The sequence below is a fragment of the Hemitrygon akajei genome, chromosome 8, assembly GCF_048418815.1.
Source record: "Hemitrygon akajei chromosome 8, sHemAka1.3, whole genome shotgun sequence".
Taxonomy (NCBI): Eukaryota; Metazoa; Chordata; class Chondrichthyes; order Myliobatiformes; family Dasyatidae; genus Hemitrygon; species Hemitrygon akajei.
The window spans coordinates 71,875,245-71,899,474 of NC_133131.1; the positions used below are offsets into that span (position 1 = coordinate 71,875,245).

The 24,230-nt window shown below is 45.9% G+C and overlaps 1 protein-coding gene across 2 annotated transcripts in view; it reads left to right on the forward strand.

Moving 5' to 3' along the window:
• The first annotated feature begins 272 nt into the window (after nt 1–272).
• LOC140731979 (leukocyte surface antigen CD53-like) overlaps nt 273–24,230 on the forward strand; it is a 44,146-nt gene continuing 20,188 nt past the window's right edge. The window contains exons 1-2 of one of the 2 annotated variants that reach the window (XM_073054027.1): nt 273–405; nt 23,663–23,741. In XM_073054027.1, the coding sequence (XP_072910128.1) occupies nt 23,679–23,741 (63 nt within the window). In that variant the 5' untranslated portion in view covers nt 273–405; nt 23,663–23,678. Of the gene's footprint in view, nt 531–23,662; nt 23,742–24,230 lie in introns of both variants that reach the window. The other variant, XM_073054028.1, reaches the window with a different exon arrangement.

Genomic DNA, 24,230 nt, shown 5'->3' on the forward strand with positions numbered 1-24,230 from the left:
CTCTATTTCTGCATAAATATGATCTAAAATGTGATCAGATCTTCACATAAGTCCTAAAACTAGGTAAAGAGAGCCCAATTACATATACAGCAAAAAAATTATACTTGCTCAAGGGGCCAGATCTCATGCCATGTATCTCTGCAAACTTCAAGCTCAGCGAGGAGTACACAGAGCCATCAGCTGTGCTGCTGTGTCACTGCAGCGACTGAAATGGACCACCCCCTGTAACTTCCCCTTGCTGCTTGGCTACCAGGAAAGGAAACTGAGTGAAACTAAAAACAAGAGGATGTTGTAATGAGACTTCACTCCTCACTCCCCCACGCATCACCCCAGCAGCAGAACCGCCAGCACAGCCAGGCTCCGAGTCACTCCATCGAGTTTGGTGGGACAGCGGTCACGGGCAAGGTACGGATTGGATAGCGGGAGTCTAGAGCGCTCTTCACCAAAGGCTGGGAGAGGAGATTCTCTTGGGCAGAGTCTGTTCAACTGGCTTTTTGACGTGGTCTCGAACAATCGGCTTTGTGATTAAGGTACAACGGTGTCGCACCTCAATTGGATGCAAGCGGACTCTTTCCACTGAGGTTGGGTGAGACGAGATCATGGGTTAAGGGTGAAAAGTGAAATATTTAAGGTGAACATAAGGGGAGAGTTTCTTCACTCGGAGCTGGTCTGAGTGTGAACTGAACTGCCGACAGAAGTGGGATGCGGCTGTGATTTCAATATTTAAGAAAAATTTGGATAGGTCCATGGGTGGGAGGGGTATGCAGGGTTGTGGTCTGGGTGCAGACAGGGTGGAATAATCATTCGGCATGTATCTGATGGACTGAAAGGCCTTTTCTGTACTGCAGCTTCTGTGACTGTCTCTCTTGTTGAGTTTGAAGAGTTGTGTTTTCCCCATTCCTGATCTAACAGCCTGTTACCCACACTCCCTCCGTCTCATTCCGGTACTCAGGAGTGTTGCTCTCCTGTCCCCGGATGACTCTCTGTACCAAAGCTCCAACGTGCGCCCTTGCAGAAAGACGTCATGCTGGTTTTCCTCCTAAGAGAAGCTGGGAAATTATCGTTGACGCAGTGGAATCTTTTTCTCCTGCAAAGATTACCTGGCAATTTTCACACTGATATGTACGGAGCATTGCCCCACATTCCAGCTTATTTGTTTTATTTAGAGATACTGTGCGAAACACACCCTTCTGCCCTTTGAGTAGCACCACCCACCAACCACTTACTGATCCCAGTCTGATCACCGAACAACCACCCACCAACTACTTACTGATCCCAGTCTGATCACCGAACAACCACCCACCAACTACTTACTGATCCCAGTCTGATCACCGAACAACCACCCACCAACCACTTACTGATCCCAGTCTGATCACCGAACAACCACCCACCAACCACTTACTGACACCAGTCTGATCCCAGAACCACCACCCACCAACCACTTACTGATCCCAGTCTGATCACCGAACAACCACCCACCAACCACTTACTGACACCAGTCTGATCCCAGAACCACCACCCACCAACCACTTACTGACACCAGTCTGATCCCAGAACCACCACCCACCAACCACTTACTGATCCCAGTCTGATCACCGAACAACCACCCACCAACCACTTACTGACACCAGTCTGATCCCAGAACCACCACCCACCAACCACTTACTGATCCCAGTCTGATCACCGAACAACCACCCACCAACCACTTACTGACACCAGTCTGATCCCAGAACAACCACCCACCAACCACTTACTGATCCCAGTCTGATCACCGAACAACCACCCACCAACCACTTACTGATCCCAGTCTGATCACCGAACAACCACCCACCAACTACTTACTGATCCCAGTCTGATCACCGAACAACCACCCACCAACCACTTACTGACACCAGTCTGATCCCAGAACCACCACCCACCAACCACTTACTGATCCCAGTCTGATCACCGAACAACCACCCACCAACCACTTACTGACACCAGTCTGATCCCAGAACCACCACCCACCAACCACTTACTGACACCAGTCTGATCCCAGAACAACCACCCACCAACCACTTACTGATCCCAGTCTGATCACCGAACAACCACCCACCAACCACTTACTGATCCCAGTCTGATCACCGAACAACCACCCACCAACTACTTACTGACACCAGTCTGATCACCGAACAACCACCCACCAACCACTTACTGATCCCAGTCTGATCCCAGTCTGATCCCAGAACCACCACCCACCAACCACTTACTGACACCAGTCTGATCACCGAACAACCACCCACCAACTACTTACTGATCCCCAGTCTGATCACCGAACAACCACCCACCAACCACTTACTGATCCCAGTCTGATCACCGAACAACCACCCACCAACCACTTACTGATCCCCAGTCTGATCACCGAACAACCACCCACCAACCACTTACTGATCCCCAGTCTGATCCCAGAACAACCACCCACCAACCACTTACTGATCCCCAGTCTGATCCCAGAACAACCACCCACCAACCACTTACTGATCCCCAGTCTGATCCCAGAACCACCACCCACCAACCACTTACTGATCCCAGAACAACCACCCACCAACCACTTACTGATCCCCAGTCTGATCCCAGAACCACCACCCACCAACCACTTACTGATCCCAGTCTGATCCCAGAACAACCACCCACCAACCACTTACTGATCCCCAGTCTGATCCCAGAACCACCACCCACCAACCACTTACTGACACCAGTCTGATCCCAGAACAACCACCCACCAACCACTTACTGATCCCAGTCTGATCACCGAACAACCACCCACCAACCACTTACTGATCCCAGTCTGATCACCGAACAACGACCCACCAACCACTTACTGATCCCCAGTCTGATCACCGAACAACCAACCACCAACCACTTACTGATCCCCAGTCTGATCACCGAACAACCACCCACCAACTACTTACTGATCCCAGTCTGATCACCGAACAACCAACCACCAACCACTTACTGATCCCAGTCTGATCACCGAACAACCAACTACTTACTGATCCCCAGTCTGATCACCGGACAACCACCCACCAACCACTTACTGATCCCAGTCTGATCACCGAACAGCTTACAATGACCAATTAACCTACCAAACAGTACACCTTTGGTCTGTGGGAGGAAACTGGAGCACCCGGAGTAAACGCACACATCGCACAGGGAGGCTGTACAAATGCTCCTTACAGAAGACACTGGAGTTGAACTCTGAACTCTCACACTAACTGCTACACCACCTTTTTTTTTTCCATCCAAACTAGGCACCTGCCATATCAACCCTACAGTCCCAAAGAACCTGACAAATTAATCGTCTACATCCTTGTGGCTTATTGTATCTTAATTTTATTTGAGACACAGCACAGAACAGGCCCGCTTGGCGCCTCGGATGTTCAAAAATAACAGTTGCTTTTTGAACATCAAAGGTTCATTTTATTGTCAAGGTATGTGTGTCCAATACAACTGATATTCATCTTCTCCAGATAACCGTGAAATACAGGAAGAATGGGAGTGAAGCCACTTGCTCTGTCTCGCTGGGTGAGACATGCAGTGGAAATGCAAATCCTTCCATTCATCAGAAGTAGATGTGTGAAATCAATGGGATGAGAGGTGGAGGCCAATCCTGAAATAAACCACTGGTGAATTAGGAGCTGGGCTAAAGAGGCGGGCACTCGGTGGCGTTGGGCTAAAGAGGCGGGGCAAGGTGTAGAAGCAGCCATTACATCCATTGTGTGCTAGCCTTCAGTAGTCCATTCCTTATCCCGCTCCACACACAGTCTCCTTTACTCGCTTGCCAAATTTTCTCCTAAATCTGTTTCAAGATAAAGTCTAAATACCAGGGGTGCTGGAAATCCTGAGCAACACAGACAGCATTTATGGACAGGGGGGGGGGGGGGTAAACTATCACCACTTTAGGCCAAAACACTTGATCAGGATTCCACTTTCCTTCCATCAATTCCCCTCCATAGGTGCTTGGTCCACCAATCACCCACTCCCCACCACACCTGGCAGTTTTCCATGGTTCATAGCTTTAAGGAGACTGGAGGAAGGTATAGTGGGGGTCTCAGAGATAAGCTTTTTTTACACAGAGTGGTGGGTGCATGGACCACCCTGTCAGGTATGGTGGTAAAGGCAGATACGTTAGGGGCAGTTAAGGAACTCCTGGACAGGCACATGAATGATAGACAAATGGAGGGTTATGTGGGAGAGAAGGGTTGGATTGATCCTTGAGTAGGTCAAAAGGTTAGCACAACATTGTGGACTGAAGGGCCTGTACAGCACAGTGTTCTACATTTGTAAGATTATGAGAGACATATCTAGAGCAGGGATCTGCTATCTTTTACCCATGGGTTAAAATATCTCTTGCTGGAGGGCATGTGTTGCAGTTGAGGGAGGTAAGCTCACAGACTGAGGGGCAAGTGGGTGCATGGAATGTCCTGCCTGGGGTGGCAGTGGAGATAAATACATCAGCGCTCTTAGATAGTTACATCAATATGCAGAGAATGGAGCAATGTGGACATTGTGTAGGCAGAAGAGATTAGTTAATTACTAGTTTAATTAGTTTGGCAGAAGCAAACCGATATGCCTGCAAGGAAATGAATCTCGAGGTAGTGTACGGCGACATACGTACTGTGATCATAGATTTACTTCGAGCCTTGAACAGCGTTGTGGGCCCAAAGGGGGCTGCTCCTGCATCATGCTGCTCTGTGTTCTGTGTTGTCCCCCCTCAGTTCTGATGCAAGGCTTTGACATGAAGTGTCAACAATTCCTTTCCCCCTACAGATGCTGCGACAGTGTTGTTCCAGATTCCAGGAACTGCAGATTTCCGTCTCTCCTCCCAACAGCTTCACCACCAGAACCCTTCGGAGCTCGGCATGCTGCCGTAAAATTTCCCCTTAGCCTTAGAATCTCTCAGGGAAACAGCGTTAGCTTCTCCATATGCTCCCAACCACTGAAACCTTACTCACCAACTTAACTCTTTCAGCCCAGCAGAAGCCTCTCCCATGTTCTCTCCATGCTTGGGTTACTCCCAGATTCAGAATATTTGTATGAATTTGTTGAACCGGAGGTGAGTGGACTCTTGGCAATCAATAATGTTAAAGGCATCTGGGGGTGTAACTTCCAGGTGATTCGAGGAAAGTATAAGGGGGGGGTGTGACAGAGGTAAGTTTTTTTTTAGAGAGTGGTGGGTGCATGGAACACTACTGGGGTGATGATGGAGGCAGATACATTAGGGGCATTTATATAGGAGGGAAGAATTATGTGGTTAATGGCAGGATTCTTAGCAGCGTGGAGGAACTCTGGGACCTTGACATCCACATCCACAGATCCCTCAAAGTTGCCACACAGCTTGATAGGCTTGTTGAGAAGGTGTAATGGTGTGTTGGCCTTCATTAGGCGGGGGAATAGAGTTCAGGAGCTCAGAGGTAATGCTGCAGCTCTATAAGACTTTGGTTAGATCACACTCAAGAGTATTGCATTCAGTTCTGGTCGCCTCATTATAGGAATGAGGTGGTAGCATTAGAGAGGGTGAAGAGGAGATTTATACCATGATGCGCCTGGATTAGAGAGCTTGTCATAGAAAAGTACATGGAAACTGGCCCTTCAGCCCATCTAGTCTGTGCTAAATGATTTAAACTGCCTAGTTAGACCTGCACCCAGACCAGTGCCCTCCATTCCCTTGCCGCCCATATACTTCTCTTAAACATTGTAATCGAGCTCGCATGCAACAGTTACCGGCAGCTCGTTGCACACTCCCACAGCTCTCTCCTGAAGTTTGTCCTCAAGTTCCTCTCAAACTCTTCACCTCTCACCCTTAACATTCCAAAGAACAAGAAGCATTCTAAAGGCAGGATGACACAACCGTTGCTGACTGAAGAAGTCAAAGCCAACATGAAAACCAAAGACGGCATTTAATAGAGCAAAAATTAGTGGGACGTTAGAGGATTGGAAGCTTTTTAAAAACCAGTAGAAGGCATCTAAATAAGTCATAAGGAAGGTAAAGATGGAATATGAAAGGAAGGTAGCCATTGATATTAAAAAGAATATCAGATCCATAAAGTATAAAAGAGAGGTGAGAGTGGATTTCAGACCATCGAAAATTATGCTGGAGAGGTAGTAATGGGGGACAAGAAAATGGCAGAAAAACTGAATAAGTATTTTGACTTGGTCTTCACTATGGAAGACACCAGCAGTATGCCAGAATTTCAAAAGGTTCGTGGTGGTGGGGGCGGGGGGGGGGGGGGGTGAGAGAAGTGAGTGAAGTTCTGGCCAACTGTGAAGATCCCAGGCAGAAGGTGCTTAGGAATCTGAAAGGTGTGAGCATAGATAAGTCGCCTGGACTGGATGGTGAACCACAGGGTTCTGAACGAGGTGTCTCAAGAGATCATAGAACACTACAGCACAGTACAGACCCTTCAGCCCTCCATGTTGTGCTGACCCATATAATCCTTAATTTAAAAAAACTAAACCAACACTAACCCATAACCCTACATTTTTCTTTCATCCATGTGCCTGTCCAAGAGGCTCTTAAATACCCCTAATGTTTTAGCCTCCACCACCATCCCTGGCAAGTCATTCCAGGCACCCACAACCGTCTGTGTTTTATTTTAAAAAAAAACTTGCCCTGATGTCTCCCCTAAACTTCCCTCCCTTAATTTTGTACATATGCCCTCTTGTGTTTACTATTGATGTCCTGGGAAGCAGGTCCTGACTATCCACCCTATCTATGCCTCTCATAATCTTGTAGACATCTATCAAATCCCCTCTCATTCTTCTACGCTCCAAAGAGAAAAGTCCCAGCTCTGTTAACCTTGCTTCATACGACTTGTTCTCCAAACCAGGCAACATTCTGGTAAATCTCCTCTGCACCCTCTCCATAGCTTCCACATCCTTCCTATAATGAGGTGACCAGAATTGAACACAATACTCTAAGTGCAGTCTCACCAGAGATTTGTAGAGTTGCAACATGACCTCTCTACCCTTGAACTTAATCCCCCTGTTCATGAAGCCTAGCATCCCATAGGCCTTCTTAACTACCCTATCAACCTGTGCAGCGACCTTGAGGGATGTATGGATTTGAACCCAAGGTCCTTTTGTTTATCCACACTTTTAAGTAATTGACCATTAATCCTGTACTCAGTCTTCTGGCTTGTCCTTCCAAAATGCATCACCTCACACTTGTCTGGATTGAAATCCATCTGCCATTTTTCTGCCCAACTCTGCAGCCTGTCTATATCCTCTTGTAACCTTCGACAACCTACAGCTCCACCCACAAGTCCTCCAATCTTCGTGTCATCCGCAAACTTACTCGCCCATCATTCCACCTCTACATCCAGGTCATTTATAAAAATCACAAATAGCAGGGGTCCCAGGACAGATCCCTGTGGCATTCCACTAGTCACTGACCTCCAGGCAGAATACTTTCCTTCCACAACTACCCTCTGCTTTCTTCCTTTAAGCCAATTTTTTTATCCAAACAGGCAAGGTTCCACTTATCCCATGCCTCATGACTTTCTGGTTGAGTCTCTCGTGAGGGACCTTGTCAAATGCTTTGCTAAAGTCCATGTAGACCACATCCACTGCCCTACCCTCATCAATTTCTTTTGTTACCTCTTCAAAAAACTCAATCAGGCTCGTGAGGCACGATCTTCCCTTCACAAAGCCATGTTGACTATCCATGAGTAGACTGTACTTCTCTTCAGAAGTACAGTAATGATCTTTTAAGGATCAATAGATTCTGGCATAGTTCTGGAGGAATGGTGGTGGCATCCATCGGTCTCGAGAGACCATGGATCTGCGCCTGGAGTTTCCAGGGCGCAGGCCTGGACAGGGTTGTATGGGAGACTGGCAGTTGCCCAAGCTGCAGGCCTTCCCCTCTCCACGCCACCGATGTTGTCCAAGGGAAGGGCACTAGGACCCATGCAGCTTGGCACCGGTGATGTCGCAGAGCAATGTGTTGTTAAGTGCCTTGCTCAAGGACACAAACATGCTGCCTCAGCTGAGGCTCGAACCAGTGACCTTCAGGTTACTAGTCTGATGCCTTACCCACTAGGCCACACGCCAACACAAGGAATGGAGGAATGGAAACTTGCAAATGTCACTCCGCTATTCAAGAAGGTAGAGGGGTAGATTAAAGGAAATTTTAGTCCAGCTAGTCTGACCCCATTACCTCAATGAAGGGAAGATGATGAAGTTGATTGTTCTAGAGGAGGTTTTGGGGTATTAGGAGGCACATGATAAAACAGCCCAAAGTCAGCATGGAAAAGTCCTGCCTGAGAAATCTGTTAGACTTTTGAAGAAATATCAAGCAGGATGGACAAAAGAGAGTCGGTGGATTTAGTGTACTTGGATTTTCAGAAGCCCCTTGACAAGGTGCCACACATCAGGTTGTTTAACGAGATAAGAGCCCATGGTATTACAGAAAAGACACTAGCACTGATAGAGCATTGGCTGATCGGCAGGAGGCAAGGGTGGGAATAAAGGGAGCATTTTCTGGTTGTCTGCCAGTGTCTAGTGGTGTTCCATTGGGGTCTATGTTGGGACTGCTTCTTCTTGCGTTATAAGTCAACGATTCAAACAACAGAAGTGATGGCTTAGTGGCCAAAGTTCTGGATGATACAAAGATAGGTGGATAGGTAGTGCTGAGGGAGCAGGAAGGCTGTAGAAGATTAGGAGAATACAGTACCAGGAAGTGTATGGTCATGTATTTTGGTAAAAGAAATTAAAGTGTAGTCTATTTTCTAATTGGAGAGAAAATTCAAAGATCTTAGGTGCAAAGGTACATGGGTGTTCTCGTGCAGGCTTCTTTGAGGTTAATTTGCCGGTTGAGTCGCTGGTGAGGAAAGCAAATGCGATGTTTGAGTTCACTTCGAGAGGCCCTAAATATAAATGCATAGCTGTAATGTTGAGGCTTTAAAATGCAGTGGTGAGGCCTCTCGGAGTTTTGTGAGCGGTGTTGGGCCTCTCATCTTAGAAGGGATGTGCTGACGTCAGGGGGAATTCAAAGGAAGTTCACAAAAATAATTAATGAACTGAAAGGCTGTTATATGAAGTCTCTGGGTCTGTACTCGCTGGAGATTAGAATGATGGGGTCTAGAAAAAGTGGATATGGAGAAGGTATTTCCTATAGTGCGGGACTCTAACACTAGATGATGCAGCCTCAGAACAGAGGGGCGTCAATTTAGAATAGAGATGAGAAGGAATTTCTTCAGCTGGATGATAGTGTATTTATAGAATTCATCGTTATCGAGGGCTTTGGAAGCCAACTCATTGGGCATACTTAAAGCTGAGGCTAATAGGTTATTGATGAGTCATGGCATCAGAGGTTACAGGGAGAAGGAAGGAGAATGGGGTTGAGAGGGATGATAAATCAGCCACGATGGAATGGGGGAGCAGACTCGATGGGTCGAGTGGCCTAATTCTGCTCCTATGTCTTGTGGTCTAATTCAGAGAACAATGCTCTAAGGTGGGATGTGGTGTGACAATAGCATAAGGCAAGACCTTGTTGAGATTGTGCTCAGAGTACTGTGTGCGGTCCTGGTCGCCTAGCTCTAGGAAGGATGGCATTAAGCTAGGAATACAGGCATGGAAGATCCACACGGATGTTGTCAGGAATGGAGGGCTTGAGATATAAGGAGTGACTGGACTGGTTTCACAGGAGCAAAGAAGGCTGAGGGCTGACCTTACGGAAGTATATGGAATCGTGAGAAGCAAAGATTAGGTGGAAGGTCACAGGCCAGTCCCCCCAGCATAAGGTATTCCAAAGCTGGCAGGCATGGGTTTAAACAGAGAGGAGGGGTGATTTTAAGGGGATCTGAGCAGCAACATTGCCACACAGAGGGTTCAAAGTTGAAAGAATTTATTATAAAAGTACGTACTGTATGTCTCCATACGCAAGCCTGATTCGTTTTCTTGCAGGCATTCATAGTAAATACAAAGAAACACAACAAAACCAATCAAAAACTGTGCACAAAGACTGGCAAACAATCAATGTGCAAATACAAAATAATAAGAAGTAAATAATGTAAGTGAATCCCTAGGTTGTGGGATCAGTTCAGTGTTGAGGTGAGTGAAGTGGAGCCAGATGGTTGAGGGGTGATAACTGTTCCTGAACCTGGTGGTGTGGACCCTAAGGCTCCTGAACCTCCTCCTTGATGACAGCAGTGAGAAGAGAGCATGTCCTGGGTGTCCTTGATGATGGACGCTACTTTCCTGCAACAATGCTTCATGTAGATGTGCTCAGTGGCGGGGAGAGCTTTACCCATGATGGCCTGGGCTGTATCCACTACTTTTTTGTAGGCTTTTCTGTGCCAGGGTGTTAGTGATGGGTGTAAAGAAGGACGACAGACACTTACAAAATTTACAAGTTAAAGGTCAGCGAGGCATAGGCCAGCACAGGTGAATAGGGCTAGCCCAGGAGGGCACTATCATTGGGCTGAAGGCCTGATTCCCACTGCATAACTTTGACTCTATTGCTGACTTTATCTGCGATACCAGGGCTGATTTCGGATTCCGGCATTTTTCCTGGTGGTTTGGTTGATGCCACATCTCCCACTTGCCACACTGTTACTGGGGGGGGGGGGGGGGTGGGGGGGGAAGGAGGGGCCTGTGAGCAGATTTATGGAGCTTGTTTCCACAGGCTTTGCAAAACTGTGCCTGGCTTTTCCGGAGCAGAACAGCACAGGAGGGATTCTGGGGGATTTCCACGTGTTTTGTCATAGGCTGTCAAGGCAGGGGCATTTGATTTTCAGCATCGGTTTAGACAAGGGGTTTAACCTGATATAGCACGGTACAGGACATTCAGCCTACAATGTTGTGGGGACCTTTTTGAACTATTTCAACCCTTCCCTCCTATACCACTCTCCATTTTTCTATCATCCATGTGTCTTTCTAAGAGTTTCTCAAACCCCACCGCTCAATGTATCTGCCTCCAGCACTACCCCAGGCAGTATGTTCAACACACCCACCACTCTGTTTTTTTAAAAAAAACAAGTTGACTGACATCCCCCTCTCCAATCACCTGAATATTATGTCCCCTGGTATTAGCCATTTCCAGCCTGGGGAAAGACACTGGCTTTTCACTTGATCCATGTCTCATAGCATCTCATTCACCTCTATCAAGTCACCTCTCATCCTCTTTCACCCCAAAGTCTCATCCTGTGCTATCTGTTCGAAAGCATAGGATGTGCTCTCCAATCCAGGCAGCATCCTGATAAATCTCTGTACCCTCTCTAAAGTTTCCATATCCTTCCTATAATGAGGCAACCAGAACTGAACGCAGTACTCCAAGTGTGGTCTGACAAACTTTGCCACAGCTAAACATTTTTGGTTTTGAGTGTTGGGTGTTGGGGCCGCTTCTTTTTAGGTTGTCCGTGATCTGGACAACAGAATTGATGGCTTTGTGGCCAAGTTTGCAGACGATACCAAGTTAGGTGGAGGGGCAGGTAGCGTTAAGGAATACAGTGTCAGGTAATGTATGGTCAAGCACTTTGCCTTTATTCCATCTAACGTAGTCTATTTTCTAAATGGGGAGAGAAGTTTAAAAATCTGAACTGCAAAGGGACTGGGAATCCTTGTGAAGAATTTCCTGATGGTTAGCTTGCAGTTTGAGTCAGTGGTAAGTACGGCAAATACAATGTTAGTCTTCATTTCACGAGGACCAGAATAAAAATGCAAGGATGTAATGCTGAGGCTTTATCAGGCATTTGTCAGCCGGCACTTGGAGTAGTGTGAGCAGCTTTGTGGTCTTTATCTAAGAGAAGACGTGCTGGGATTGGAGAGGGTGCAGAGGAGGCTGTCAAGAATGGTAGGATTAACATTTGCGGAGCGTTTGATGGCTCTGGGCCTGTACTTGTGGTCTTCTGAAAACATGGCAGCACAGTGACCATGTCAGTATAGGCTTGGTGCAAAGTGTAACGTGTAACGTGATCGTGCGTGAGGGCTATGAAGGGTGCTGCTTGTTCCGGTGATGACTGATTTTCGTCATACGTGAGTCATAACAATTTAGTGAAATAAGTAAGATAATAATAGTGAAAAAAAGATGTGGCAAATTTCACAGGAAATGAGAAGTTTCTTGTGACTTATAGAATAACTAATAGGAAAGAGGCAGGGACTGTCACCCAGGGGACATAAGGAGGGCTTGCCTAATAATGTCATTTATTGTAATGTAATGTATCGTTAGCTAGAGTCTGCCCTATAATGTGTCATTCAGAAAGGGCAATAGGAAAGAGGTAGATGGTCTCCCAGGGGTCATTTAGAGTTTCAGATGTGTGCACTCAGCATAGCCCTTTGTAAATGACTCATTAGTGGCTCACAGTTTCCAAGTTTGTTCTTTCTAGATCCTGACGCTGGAACTTCCCCTAGCATTTGACTTGCAAGTATAAATACAGTGGATTCTGGTTCATTGGAACCAGTACATTGTGACCCGATTAAGCAGCAGCTCCAATTCGTCAAAGTTTCATGGAAATAGTTAAAAAGGTTTTTTAAAAAAACAACAAACAAGAGTAATAAATTATGTATTTAAATGAAATACAGAACAAATTAGAACACTAATAATACTACTACAATGCTATAAACTGTGTGCATTTGTTCCTCATAGTTATCAACAGAGGAATTTATCCAGAGTACTCTGCTGTCTTCTCTGTTAATGAACAAAATCAGCGCGGTTACCAAGTGTAGATGATGTAGCCTTCTTACAATGCTATCAATAACTACATCCTACAAATATTCATTTTCATTGTAACATTCAACGTGACTGTCAATCCCTTCAAATTCTTCATAGTTCCCAACTTGTTGAAGTAGTGAAATCATTTCATTTTCACTCCCGGCCATTTTCGGCATTTCTGAGCCTGAATGCTTGAAACGGTGGTGAGTAAACCAGTTCTGAGTTGTCTTACTGCTTATCTGTCATCTACTGTTGGCAACACAAATCACTGCTTTTGAACATTAGCACACATAAGTGACACTATTTTAAAAGCTGTTCACCCTAAGCGGATTGTAGTATCCAACGGTCACGCAAGTGCATACAACTGACGCCTGTTCGGTAACAGTCTCCTGCCCCAGTTAAGTGGCATAGTGTCCCAAATAAATGAAGGGAATCCCGGCTATTTTCCTGATTTGTTTCCATTCTTTAAGCAGCTCACCAATTAACTGAGAGGTTCTGAATGCCATTAGCTGAGGGATTAATTCTTGCATTCCATTTCTATAACGAGAATCAAGGACTGCCCCATTGCTCCATTCTCTCCCTAAGGTTGGTAGTGTCGTGGCTAGTGTAAAACTTTGTCATAGGTTACAAAGCGATTAGAGGCACTGCCACAAAACAGCAGCATCCAGTCCATGCTCTCCTCTCACTTTTATCACTGGAAAGGAGGTACGGGAGCCTCAGGACTCTCACCACCAGGTTCAGGAACAGTTATAACCATTCTACCATCAGGCTCTTGAACTGGGGGGGGGGGGGGGGAACGATAATTTCACCCACCTAACTAATTCCACAGCCTACACACTCCCTTTCAGGGGCTCTACAATTCATGTTCTCAGTATTACTTATCTATTATTATTTGTTTTTCTTTGTACTTGCACATTGCTTATTTGTCAAGTCTTTGTTTATCTGTACTTTCTCATTGGTTCTATTGTGTTTCTTTGTTCTACTGTGAACACCCACAAGAAAATTAATCTGAGGTATATAATGGCATACACACTCTCTGGTAATAAAATTACTTAGAACATTGCCAGGATGCAGAGCTGGGCTGAGAAGAGGCAGAGGGACTTCAATCTGGAGAAGTGTGAAGTGGTTCACTTTGTAAGGTAGAACTTGAAGAAAGAGCACAGGGTTAATGCAGGATTAGCTAGGGCCTTTTCTCTTTGGAGCAAAGCAGAATGATAGGCTGAAGATGAGAAAATCTTCAGATGCTGGAAATCCAAGCAACACACGTAAAATGCTAGAGAAATCCAGCAGGTCAGGCAGCATCTATGGAAAAGGCTAAACAGTCGATGTTTCATCAGGACTGCATGAAGGGTCTGAAGCCAAAACATCGACTGTTTACTCTTTTCTATAGATGCTGCCTGGTCTGCAGCTAGGCCTGAAGGCCTGTTTCCAAATGGAACGGGCACCAAGGTGCCAGTTTGGAATGGACACATTGGTCAAGAGATAAGAGTGAGATTACTGTGAATTAATGCCGAATTGTGGAGACTTCTTTGGAATAGACACAGGACAGTAGAGAGAGCAGTGGGCCAGTTAGCTTTGATACACAGTTTGGGATTTGGACGAATCCGGAACTGTTCGGGGTCTTTAGAACATAGAACAGTACCGACCTTTCGACCCACTATATTGTGCTGACCTTTTAACTAAGATCAATCCAGCCCTTTTCACACACCCACAACCCTGTGTTTATATTTTAAGAAAACCTCCTCTGACCTATACTTTCCTTCCTACACCTCTGGTATTAGTCAGTTTCACCCTATGAAAAAGTCTTTGATGGTCAGACAGCAGGGTGTGGCCTTGCTCTTCCTTCAGATGAGAAGCTGAGTCATCACTGGTCCAAATGTTCATTATATGGTCAAAGTATGAATACAACTCTGATATTTGTCTTCTCCAGATAACCAGGGAATATAGAAAGACCATGGCCATGGATGAAAGGAAAGACATCAACTTCCCACCCCCAGCACAAAACAGAAACTGAACAAATTTTGCAGACCCCAAAATCCCCCCACCCTCACAGAAAAAAAGTGTGACAATAACAATCCCACCCCTTAACTATCTCTGACCCTCTCATTTGCAGGAAAAAAGACAGCGACAATAACAATCCCCGACCCCCTCACTTGCAGAAAAGAACAATGACAGTAGCACCAAAGCTCCCAGCCCCTTCTCCTACTCACAATAGATTAACAGATCACCACCCACCTACCACTCGTCCACGAGAAAGAAAACAATGCAAATCTGAAAGAAGCCAATATGAAGTACAGTTCAATAATCACACAAATCTCACAATATTGGACAACATCTTTTCATCTGCATACGAGGAGAACACTGCACAAGCTACAAACTCGGTCCTTCCGTAAAGAGTGACCGCCGACCCAGGGGCAGAGCACACTGACCCCCTCTGCATTCACCTCGATGTTTCAGTCTTCCTCGCCACTTCAAGATGGAGTCATTCATGACCGCCACAGCTTGTCTCTGGACTTTTCCACAAATCAGCTTGTGTTCTCGGACCTTTTCAGCAACCCCCCCACGCCCCCATCTCTGATCTCCACAAGGCAGCTCTCCAGACACGGTATAGAATGGAATCAGTTAACAGCTGCAGTTCCTGAAGCAGGGTGGGGACTTCATTGTTAGCAGCTAATAATGTGAGCGTGTCTCTTCAGTAATGCCTATTCCTCTTCAGCTGAGAAATACAACTAGCAATACATTGTGGTTTGCAATGTCTTGTTACATAGCACAGCTTCCTGAGGATTTCTTAGAGAGAGAGAGAGAGAGAGAGAGAGAGTGTCTGAGAGAGAAACAGAAAGAGAGGCAGTGAGAGAGAGACAGATACAGAGCGGGAGATCTATTTCATTCAGATACAATGGAGAAACAGCTTCTAAATCACCTGACAAATGTGTCTTAGACATAGATTAACAATCCCAGAATGAGTGTTCAAATCCCACCATTGCATCTGGGAAAGGTAAACACTGTTAGACATTTAGAGTTAATACATTTCCTTGATATAGTCAACAACAGCTAGCTTGCTGTAAAAACCCTCTTGTGCCCTTCAGGGAGGAGATCTAGCATCCTAACGCAGATTGGCCAAAGATTTAGTACTGCGGTTAGTTCTTAAAGGGTCTAGCAACCAGTGATAATGCCACCCAGATTCCCCACAAGAAAAAAATTAAAAACAACATTTCACCAGGATGTTGCATGAATTATGGAGTATTATCTTTAAGGAGATGTTGAACAAACATGGGCTGTTTTCTCTTGAGCATCAAAGGCTGAGGTGTGATCTGTAGAATATTTAAAATTAAGAGAGACATAGATGGTCAGCCTGGTGGAGATGTCAAATATTAACAGTCATGGGTTTAAGGTGAGTGGGGAAAGTTTATATCAGAGAACGCAGAGGTTTAACCAAGAAGCAGAACAGCGGAGACGTTTCAGCAGTAAACTATATTTTACTAAAAAAAACCTGCAAAATAACAAGCCACAACACAAGAGAGGACAGATGTTAAACATGACAAGGTAGCTGGAGGTTCGGAATAACTGGCTGAGGCTGGCTGGTTTGATGTTTGTACAAATAGGCTGTAGATGATGAGTTGGAAACGAGTGGCAAATGATTTCTTTTAGCTGGGCACAGACCGGGAGGTGCCTGCCTGTGCAGGCTGAACAGTTTAAAAGGGATTTACAAAGTAGGCTTTAACACAGACAATGGTAGGTGCCTGCAATGAGCTGCCCGAGGAAGGTGGTGGGTTCTGAACTGGAATCAGGGTTATTGTCACGGACGTATGTTGTGAAATTTGTTGTTCTGCAGCAATAATACAATGTAATATACAAAAAAATGTCTACTAATTGCAATAAGAAGTGGGACAAAAAGAGAGCAAAATAGTGAGGTAACACACACAAAATACTGGAGGAACTCAGCAGGTCAGGCAGCATCTACAGAAATGAATAAACAGTCAGTGTTTGGGCTGAGACCCTTCTTCAAAACCAGATAAAATAGTAAGCTGGTGTTCACGGGTTTATTGTCCATTCAGAAATCTAATGGTGAAGGGGAAGAAGCAATCCCTGAAAAGTTGAGTGTGTGTCTTTAGGTTCCTGTCCCTCCTCCTTGATGGTAGCCATGAGAAGTGGGCATGTCCTGGGTGATGGGGTCCTTACCAAAGGATGCCGCCATTCTGAGACATCATGTTTTGAAAATGTCCTCACTGCTGGGAGGCTGGTGCCTGTGACGGAGCTGGCTGAGTTTACAACAGTGTGCAGCTTTTTCCAATCATGGGCAATGTTCTCTCCATATCAGATGGTAATGCAGCCAGTTAGAGTGGTTTCCACAGAACATCTGTAGAAACTTGTGAGTGTGTTTGGTGACATACCTATTCTCTTCAAACTCTTAATGAAATGTAGCCACTGTTGTGACTTCTTTGTATTACTTTAATACGTTGGGCTCAGAGATGTTAATACCTGAAAATCTGAAGTCATTTACAGGCATCCATCAATCATGGCAGCAATATAGAATTCTACACTCAATGGCCACATTATTAGGTACCCCTGTACACCTGCTCATTAATGCAAATATCTGATCAGCCAATCATGTGGCAGAAACTCAATGCATAAAAGTATGCAGACATGGTCAAGAGGTTCAGTTGTTCAGACCAAACATCAGAATGGGGAAGAAATGTGATCTATTGACTTTGTTGGTGCCAGATGGGGTGGTTTGAGTATCTCAGAAAGTGATGATCTCCTGGGATTTCAAACACAACAGTCCTAGAATATACAAAGAATGGTGCAAAAAAAAACAAAAAGTGAGTGGCAATTCTGTGAGTGAAAGCACCTTGTTAATGAGAGAGAGGTCAGAGGAGAATGGCCAGACTGGTTCAAGCTGACAGGAAGGTGACAGCAACTCAATGCATTACAACAGTGGTGTGCAGAAGAGCATCTATGAATGCACAACACATCAAACCTTGAAATGGACAGGCTACAGCAACAGAAAACCAAGATCACAGTATCTTTTAGGGTACTTCCTAAACTTGATAAAGTGGCCACTGAGTGTTGAGTCAACTAGCAAGTACACACAGGCCATTCAACCCATCATGTCCATGCTGACCATCAATGCCATTCAGCAGTGCTTGATCTGCAGCCTACTAGTCTTGACAATTCAAGTGCTCTTTCAGATACTTGTTAAATGTTGTGTGAGTCTCTGCCTCCACCACCCCCTCAGCAGTGCGTTCCAGATTCCCTCTAACCTTCCCTTACCTAAGTCGCTAGCAGGCACTGCTTATTCCATCACAGGAAAAGCCTTCCCCACCATTGAGCATGTCTACAAAGGCCACTGCCACAAGAAAGCAGCATCCAGCATCAAGGACCTCCACATTCCAGGCCATGCTCTCTTCCTGCTGCCACCATTGGACAAGAGGTACAGGAGCCTCAGGTCCCACACCACCAGGTTCAGGAACAGTTATTAACCTACAACCATCAGGCTCCTGAACTAGTGTGGATAACTTCACTCACCTCAACTCTGACCAGATTCCACAGCCTACAGGCTCACTTTCAAGGCCTCTACAACTCGTGTCCTCAGTGTTATATTTATTTTAACTGTTTGACTTCCTTTGCACATTATCCGTATGTGTAATTTCCCATAAAACTCTATTCTGTTTCTTTTATCCCTGTAATCTCCTGCAGCAAGACAAATCTCAGGGTAATATATGGCAACATTTACATATCTTGCTCATAAATTTACTTCGAACTTTGAACTATGCCCTCTTATGGTTGTGGCACTTCTATGCCAGGGTAATGCTTCCAAGTTTTAACTCTAAGCCCCTCCTAATTTTGTATGTGTCTGTCAGTTTGTCCCTCAACCTTCCCCACTGCAAACAAAACAAGGCGAGCTCTCTCCAGACTCCTCTCATAACTGGCAAGAGGCTCATATGCATACACGTTTTTCTTAGTGGAAGCCATAACTCTGCATCTAATAAATAATGGCTGAAATAAGAGCTTGCCTCTGAAGTAAAACACACAGACTGGTGCAGGTCAGTGCAGCATCTGTGGAAATGAATAAACAGTCAGCGTTTCAGGCCAAGACCCTTCATCAAGACTGGCTGCAACTGGCCTCTTTGAATGAGACTGGGCTAGATTAGTTTTATTTGTCACGTGTACATTGATACATGCAGTGAAATGCATCGCCAGCGTCAAATCAAATCAGCGAGGATTGTAGTAGGGGCAGCCCACAAGTGATGCTATGCTTCCAGCACTAACGGAGCACTGCCACAACTCACTAACCCTAACCCGTACATCATTGGAGTGTGGGAGGAATCCAGAGGAAACCCATGGGGTCAGGGGCAATGCACAAACTCCTTCCAGGCAGTGCGGGGTGCAATAAATAGTATAGCCAGGCACCCTCCCTCCATTGAACTCCGGGCCCCTCGTAAATCAATTGGCCAGAACAGTCCTCTCTAGAATCTGACCGCCCCATAACTACTCAGCCACATATTACATTGCACTATGTCAGTGTTCCCATCCAAGGCGACAGCCCCAGAACTGAGGCTGTAATTGAAAACCTTCGACAGACAGCCCGCACCATATTCCCAAAGCACACACTCCACTCAGTTCAGACAGACAAAGGGGGATGACTGCTGGTGAGGCTGCACTGGATTCTAGCCTCCTTACTTGAGGAATGATATACTGGCTTTGGAGGTAGTACACAGGAGGTTCATCAGGTCCATTCCTGGGATGAGAGGGTTGGCCTTTGAGGGGAGATTGAGTCACCTTGGACTGTACTTGCTGGAATTGAGTTGAATTGACTTTATTACTTGAATCCTACACGTAGATGAGGAGTAAAATCTTTACATTACGTCTCCGTCTAAATGTGGAGTAATTTGTAATTAATAGTATGTACAACAGGACAGTCAATATAACATAGAAATACAATTGTGTCAGTGTGAATTAATCAGTCTGATGGCCTGTTGGAAGAAGCTGTCCTGCAGCCTGTTGGTCCTGGCTTTTATGCTGTGGTACCATTTCCCAGATGGTAGCAGCTGGAATGTAGTTGGGATGACTCTGATCCCCAATGATCCTTCAGGCCCTTTTTTACACACCTGTCTCTGTAAATGTCCTGAATAGTGGGAAGTTCACATCTACAGATACGCTGGGCTGTCCGCACCACTCTCTGCAGAGTCCTGCAATTGAGGGAAGTACAGTTCCCATACCAGGCAGTGATGCAGCCAGTCAGGATGCTCTCAATTGTGCCCCAGACCAAAATTCTTCACCCATCTTAGGTGAAAGAGGCACTGTTGTGTTTTTGTTGAGTAGCTTAAAGCTGTTCACTCTCTCAACCTCAGATCCATTGATGTCAATAGGGGTTAGCCTGTCTCCATTCCTCCTGCTCCTTTGCTTTTGGGACATTGAGGGAGAGGTTGTTTTCTTGACACCACTGTGTCAGGGTGATGACTTCTTCTCTGTAGGCTGTCTCGTTATTATTTGAGATTAGGCCAACCAATGTAGTATCGTCATCAAATTTAATTAGCAGATTGGAGCGTGGGTGGCAACACAGTCATGGGTATAGAGAGAGTAAAGGAGGGGGCTTAGGACACAGACCTGAGGGGCTCCTGTGTTGAGGGTCAGAGGGGCAGAGGTGAAGGAATCCACTCTTACCACCCGCCAGCAGTCTGACAGGAAGCCCAGGATCCAGCTGCACAAGGCAGGGAGAAGGCCGAGGTCTCTGAGCTTCTTGTCGAGCCTGGAGGGAATTATGGTGTTGAATGCTGAACTGTAGTCCAAGAACAGCATTCTCACATAATTCGAAAGGATGAGAGGAACTCTTACAGACAGATATAAAACAATCTTTTATTTTATTTTGAGATATAGTGTGGAACAGGCCATGCCACCCAGCAACCCACCTATTTAACCCTAGCCTAGTCACAGGACAATTTACAATGAGCAATTAACCTGCTGACCAGTATATTTTTGGATTGTGGGAGGAAACCAAAGCACCTGGAGGAAACCCACACAGTTAATGGGGAGAATGTACAGACTGCAATGGAATTGAACTCCAAACTTCATTCCACTCCGAGCTGTAATGACATTGTGCCAACTGCTATGCTACGGTGGTGACCATGGTATTTTGCTATTCTTATGTAGTGATACAGCCTGGCAACTTATGAAAGGAATGGATGGTGAGACAAGAACTAGGGGACATGGTCTCAAGATTCAGGGAAATAGATTTAGGATGGATATGAGCAGGAACTGCTTTTCCCAGAGAGTAGTGAATCTGTGGAGTTCTCTGCCCAGGAAAGCTGTAGATTCTGTGGCCCTCCGTTGGTCAAAGTTGACCATGTTACCTACACTGTTGGTTCAGTGCTGTCTGTGGCTGACGAGACCAATGTGAGAGTGGCAATCTCTGTTGCAAAAGTTGCGTCCGTAAGTGGTCCCATCTGTGCAGGAGATCCAGCGTTCCTTTCTGTGGGCCCATTTGTCTTCAGCCACTTTCAGGAATTTTTCCTTGCCCGACTAGAGGATGTCTTTGGGAACACGGACATCCTGCATGCAGCAGACGTGACCAAACCAGCACAGCCTACGCTGCCAGGGGGCCGGCGCGAGAGACAACCTCAGTATTCGGTACTCTGCCTCTCCAGGAGATGCCCAAACTGTGACAAAGACACCTTAAATAGAAGGTGTTGAGCCTCCTCTCCTGCTGAGCATGTGTTGTCCAGGTCTCACTGCCCTACAGCAGTGTGCTGGTGAAACAAGCACCGTACACTGCCATCCTCGTTTTGACTGAGGGTTTGGAATTCTCCCAGACTCGTGTGGTGAGGCAGCAAGAGTTGGTGCAGCCTTCCCAATCTGCTAGCCGATTTCTGTGCCCAAGGAGAGGTTGCCGCTGATGATGGACCCCAGGTATGTGAACTGATGGACAACATCCAGTTTGTAGTTATCAATGGTAATGACTGGTGGTGGCTCCATGTCTTGCCCCATGTCTTTTTCAGGCTGATAGCCAGACCAAATTCCTTGCAGACTGGGAGAAGTGATCCATCAAACTCTGGAGGTTTTTGTGGAGTGTGGGTTGTGACTGCTGCATCATCAGCAAACGGCATGTCTCCGATTGTGGGAAAGCAGAAACTCCTCATTAAATATATTGAAGACACAGTTAGATTGACTGTTACGTAGCAGGGGGATTAAGGGCAATGGGGAAAAAGGCAGGTAGGTGGAGTTGAGTTCATGGTCAGATCAGCCACGACCTTATTGATTGGTGGAGTAGGTTTGGTGGCCAATGGCCTACTCCTGCTCCTATTTCTTGTGTTCTAACGTTCAAGGATATTCTTAAGGCTTCCTTGTGAATGTGGATATTCCAGTGTGTCATGGGCAGTGTGTGTGTCTTTGTATGCGTGAATGAGTGTGCATATGGGGGGGGGGGGGGGTAGGTGTACATGTGTGTGTATCTGTGTGTTAGTGCATATATAGGTTTACATCTGTGTGTGTGTGTGTGTGTGTGTGTGTGTGTGTGTGTGTGTGTGTGTGTGTGTGTGTGTGTGTAGTCAATTGAAACTGAGAGAGTAAATAACTTGTCAACTCTTTTGAAGGTGTTTCAGGTTTGTGTTTGTGCGCGTCTGTTGAAGTGTACAATGTCCTGTATCAGGAAGTGAACAACAGGATGTGGGCACATTCTGACAACAGTTTGCAACACAGCCAGAGTCTGCTAATGCACGAGATTATATCACCACTTGCTTGTTCAATCATTCCATTTCTTTATGTCATTTCTGAGTAATTTGTTTCTCATACTACTGTCTTTCTAGATCAATCCTTGCCATTCTAAGGTGGGTCGATGTACTTCACAGCAAATGAGTTTCCTTTTCTGATTTGCTGTTGTCTTTGGAAATGCAGTGGCAAATGAACGCACAGCCCACACAAGCAGCAATGATGTTTGTGATTGGATGATTTCACTTGGGGACTGGGTGGGGGGGGGGAGGGATGAATATCAGCTTAGAGACCTGGTGGTTTCCTGGTCTTGCAACAGTTGTCTCATTTTTAACATCAATGTCCCCTTTGGTCGTGCACCCGGCCTTCAGCACGGTTTTCCTCCAGATCATTATGAAAGCGAGGCAGGCAATGGAAACTATACAGTTAACATACAAAACTATTGCATGCACTCAAACCTGTACTCAGTGGCCATGTTATTGGGTACATCTGCTTGTTAATGCAGACTTCTAATCAACCAATCATGTGTCAGCAACTCAATGCATAAAAGAATGCAGATGTGGTCAAGAGGTTCAGTTATTCAGACCAAACCTCAGAACGGGGAAGAAATTTGATCTAAATGACTTAAACCGTGCAAAGTTTTTTGCTGCCAGACAGAGTGGTTTGTGTATCTCAGAAACTGCTGATTTCCTGGGATTTTCACACACAACAGTCTCTAGAATTTACAGAGAATGGTGTGAAAAACAAAAACCATCCAGTGAGTGGTAGTTCTGTGAGTGAAAATGCCTTGTTGATGAGAGAGGTCAGAGGAGAATGGCCAGACTGGTTCAAGCTGACAGGAAGGAGACAGTAACTCCAATAACCAGGCGCTACAACAGCGGTGTGCAGAAGAGCACCTCTGATTGCACATGTTGAACCTTGAAGTGGATGGGCTACAGCAGCAGAAGACCATGAACATACACTCAGTGAACACTTTACATGAAGTACCAAATAAAGTGGCCACTGAGTGTAAATAGATTAAGTTTTGGTTGTTATGGCGATGGGGAAGGTGGACTGGTGGCCAGTGAAAGGGTCACCCATATTCTGGCCAAATGATATAGGTCAGCAGGGTCAAGTGGGCCAGTTTCTGTGCTGTAGTGATCTATGAATCTGTAACTGTGCAATGTTGCTGGGACTGGGTCTTATTTACAAAGATGAAGTGTGTCCTGAAGAACCGGCGTTAAGCTTTGATCGGATGTGGAATAACGTTGGACTTTTCTGTCGCAGGTGAGAAGCTTTCAGGATGGCTTTCGGATGTTTAAAGACACTGAAGTATATGCTGTTTGCATTCAACCTGCTATTTTGGGTGAGTACTGGAACGACCTTCACAGGAAAAACAAACTCTGCAGTTGAAAGTAATAATTCATCCCGTGCAATGAGGGGTTGTTACCCTACATTGTGTCGTGTCACAGGAGAGCCCCAGACGCCATTACTGCCGATCCCTCTTTGACGATTGTCACCTTGCCATGGTGGAGGGGCTGGTGAGTTCCCGAGATCCCGAGAGCGATGGTTCCTGGAGCTTAGCTCCTGGTAGGGTCACCCATGGTGGAGAGGTGAAGGGGGAGTTTCCAGCAATCCAACGAAGGCCTCAGTGGTGGAGCTGGCAGAAGGTGATGCCACATCACAACGCCAGTGAAGGCGGGTGAAGAACCCTCAGTTGTCTTGCACTCCATGCCACTGGACCCTGACCCCGATCTATCAAGGGCCGTGTGGTAGCAGCCCGTGCTTCACCTTCCCCACGTTAAGCAAGATCACACACACAGGCGTTCTCCTTTAAGGAAACCTATCAGAATAT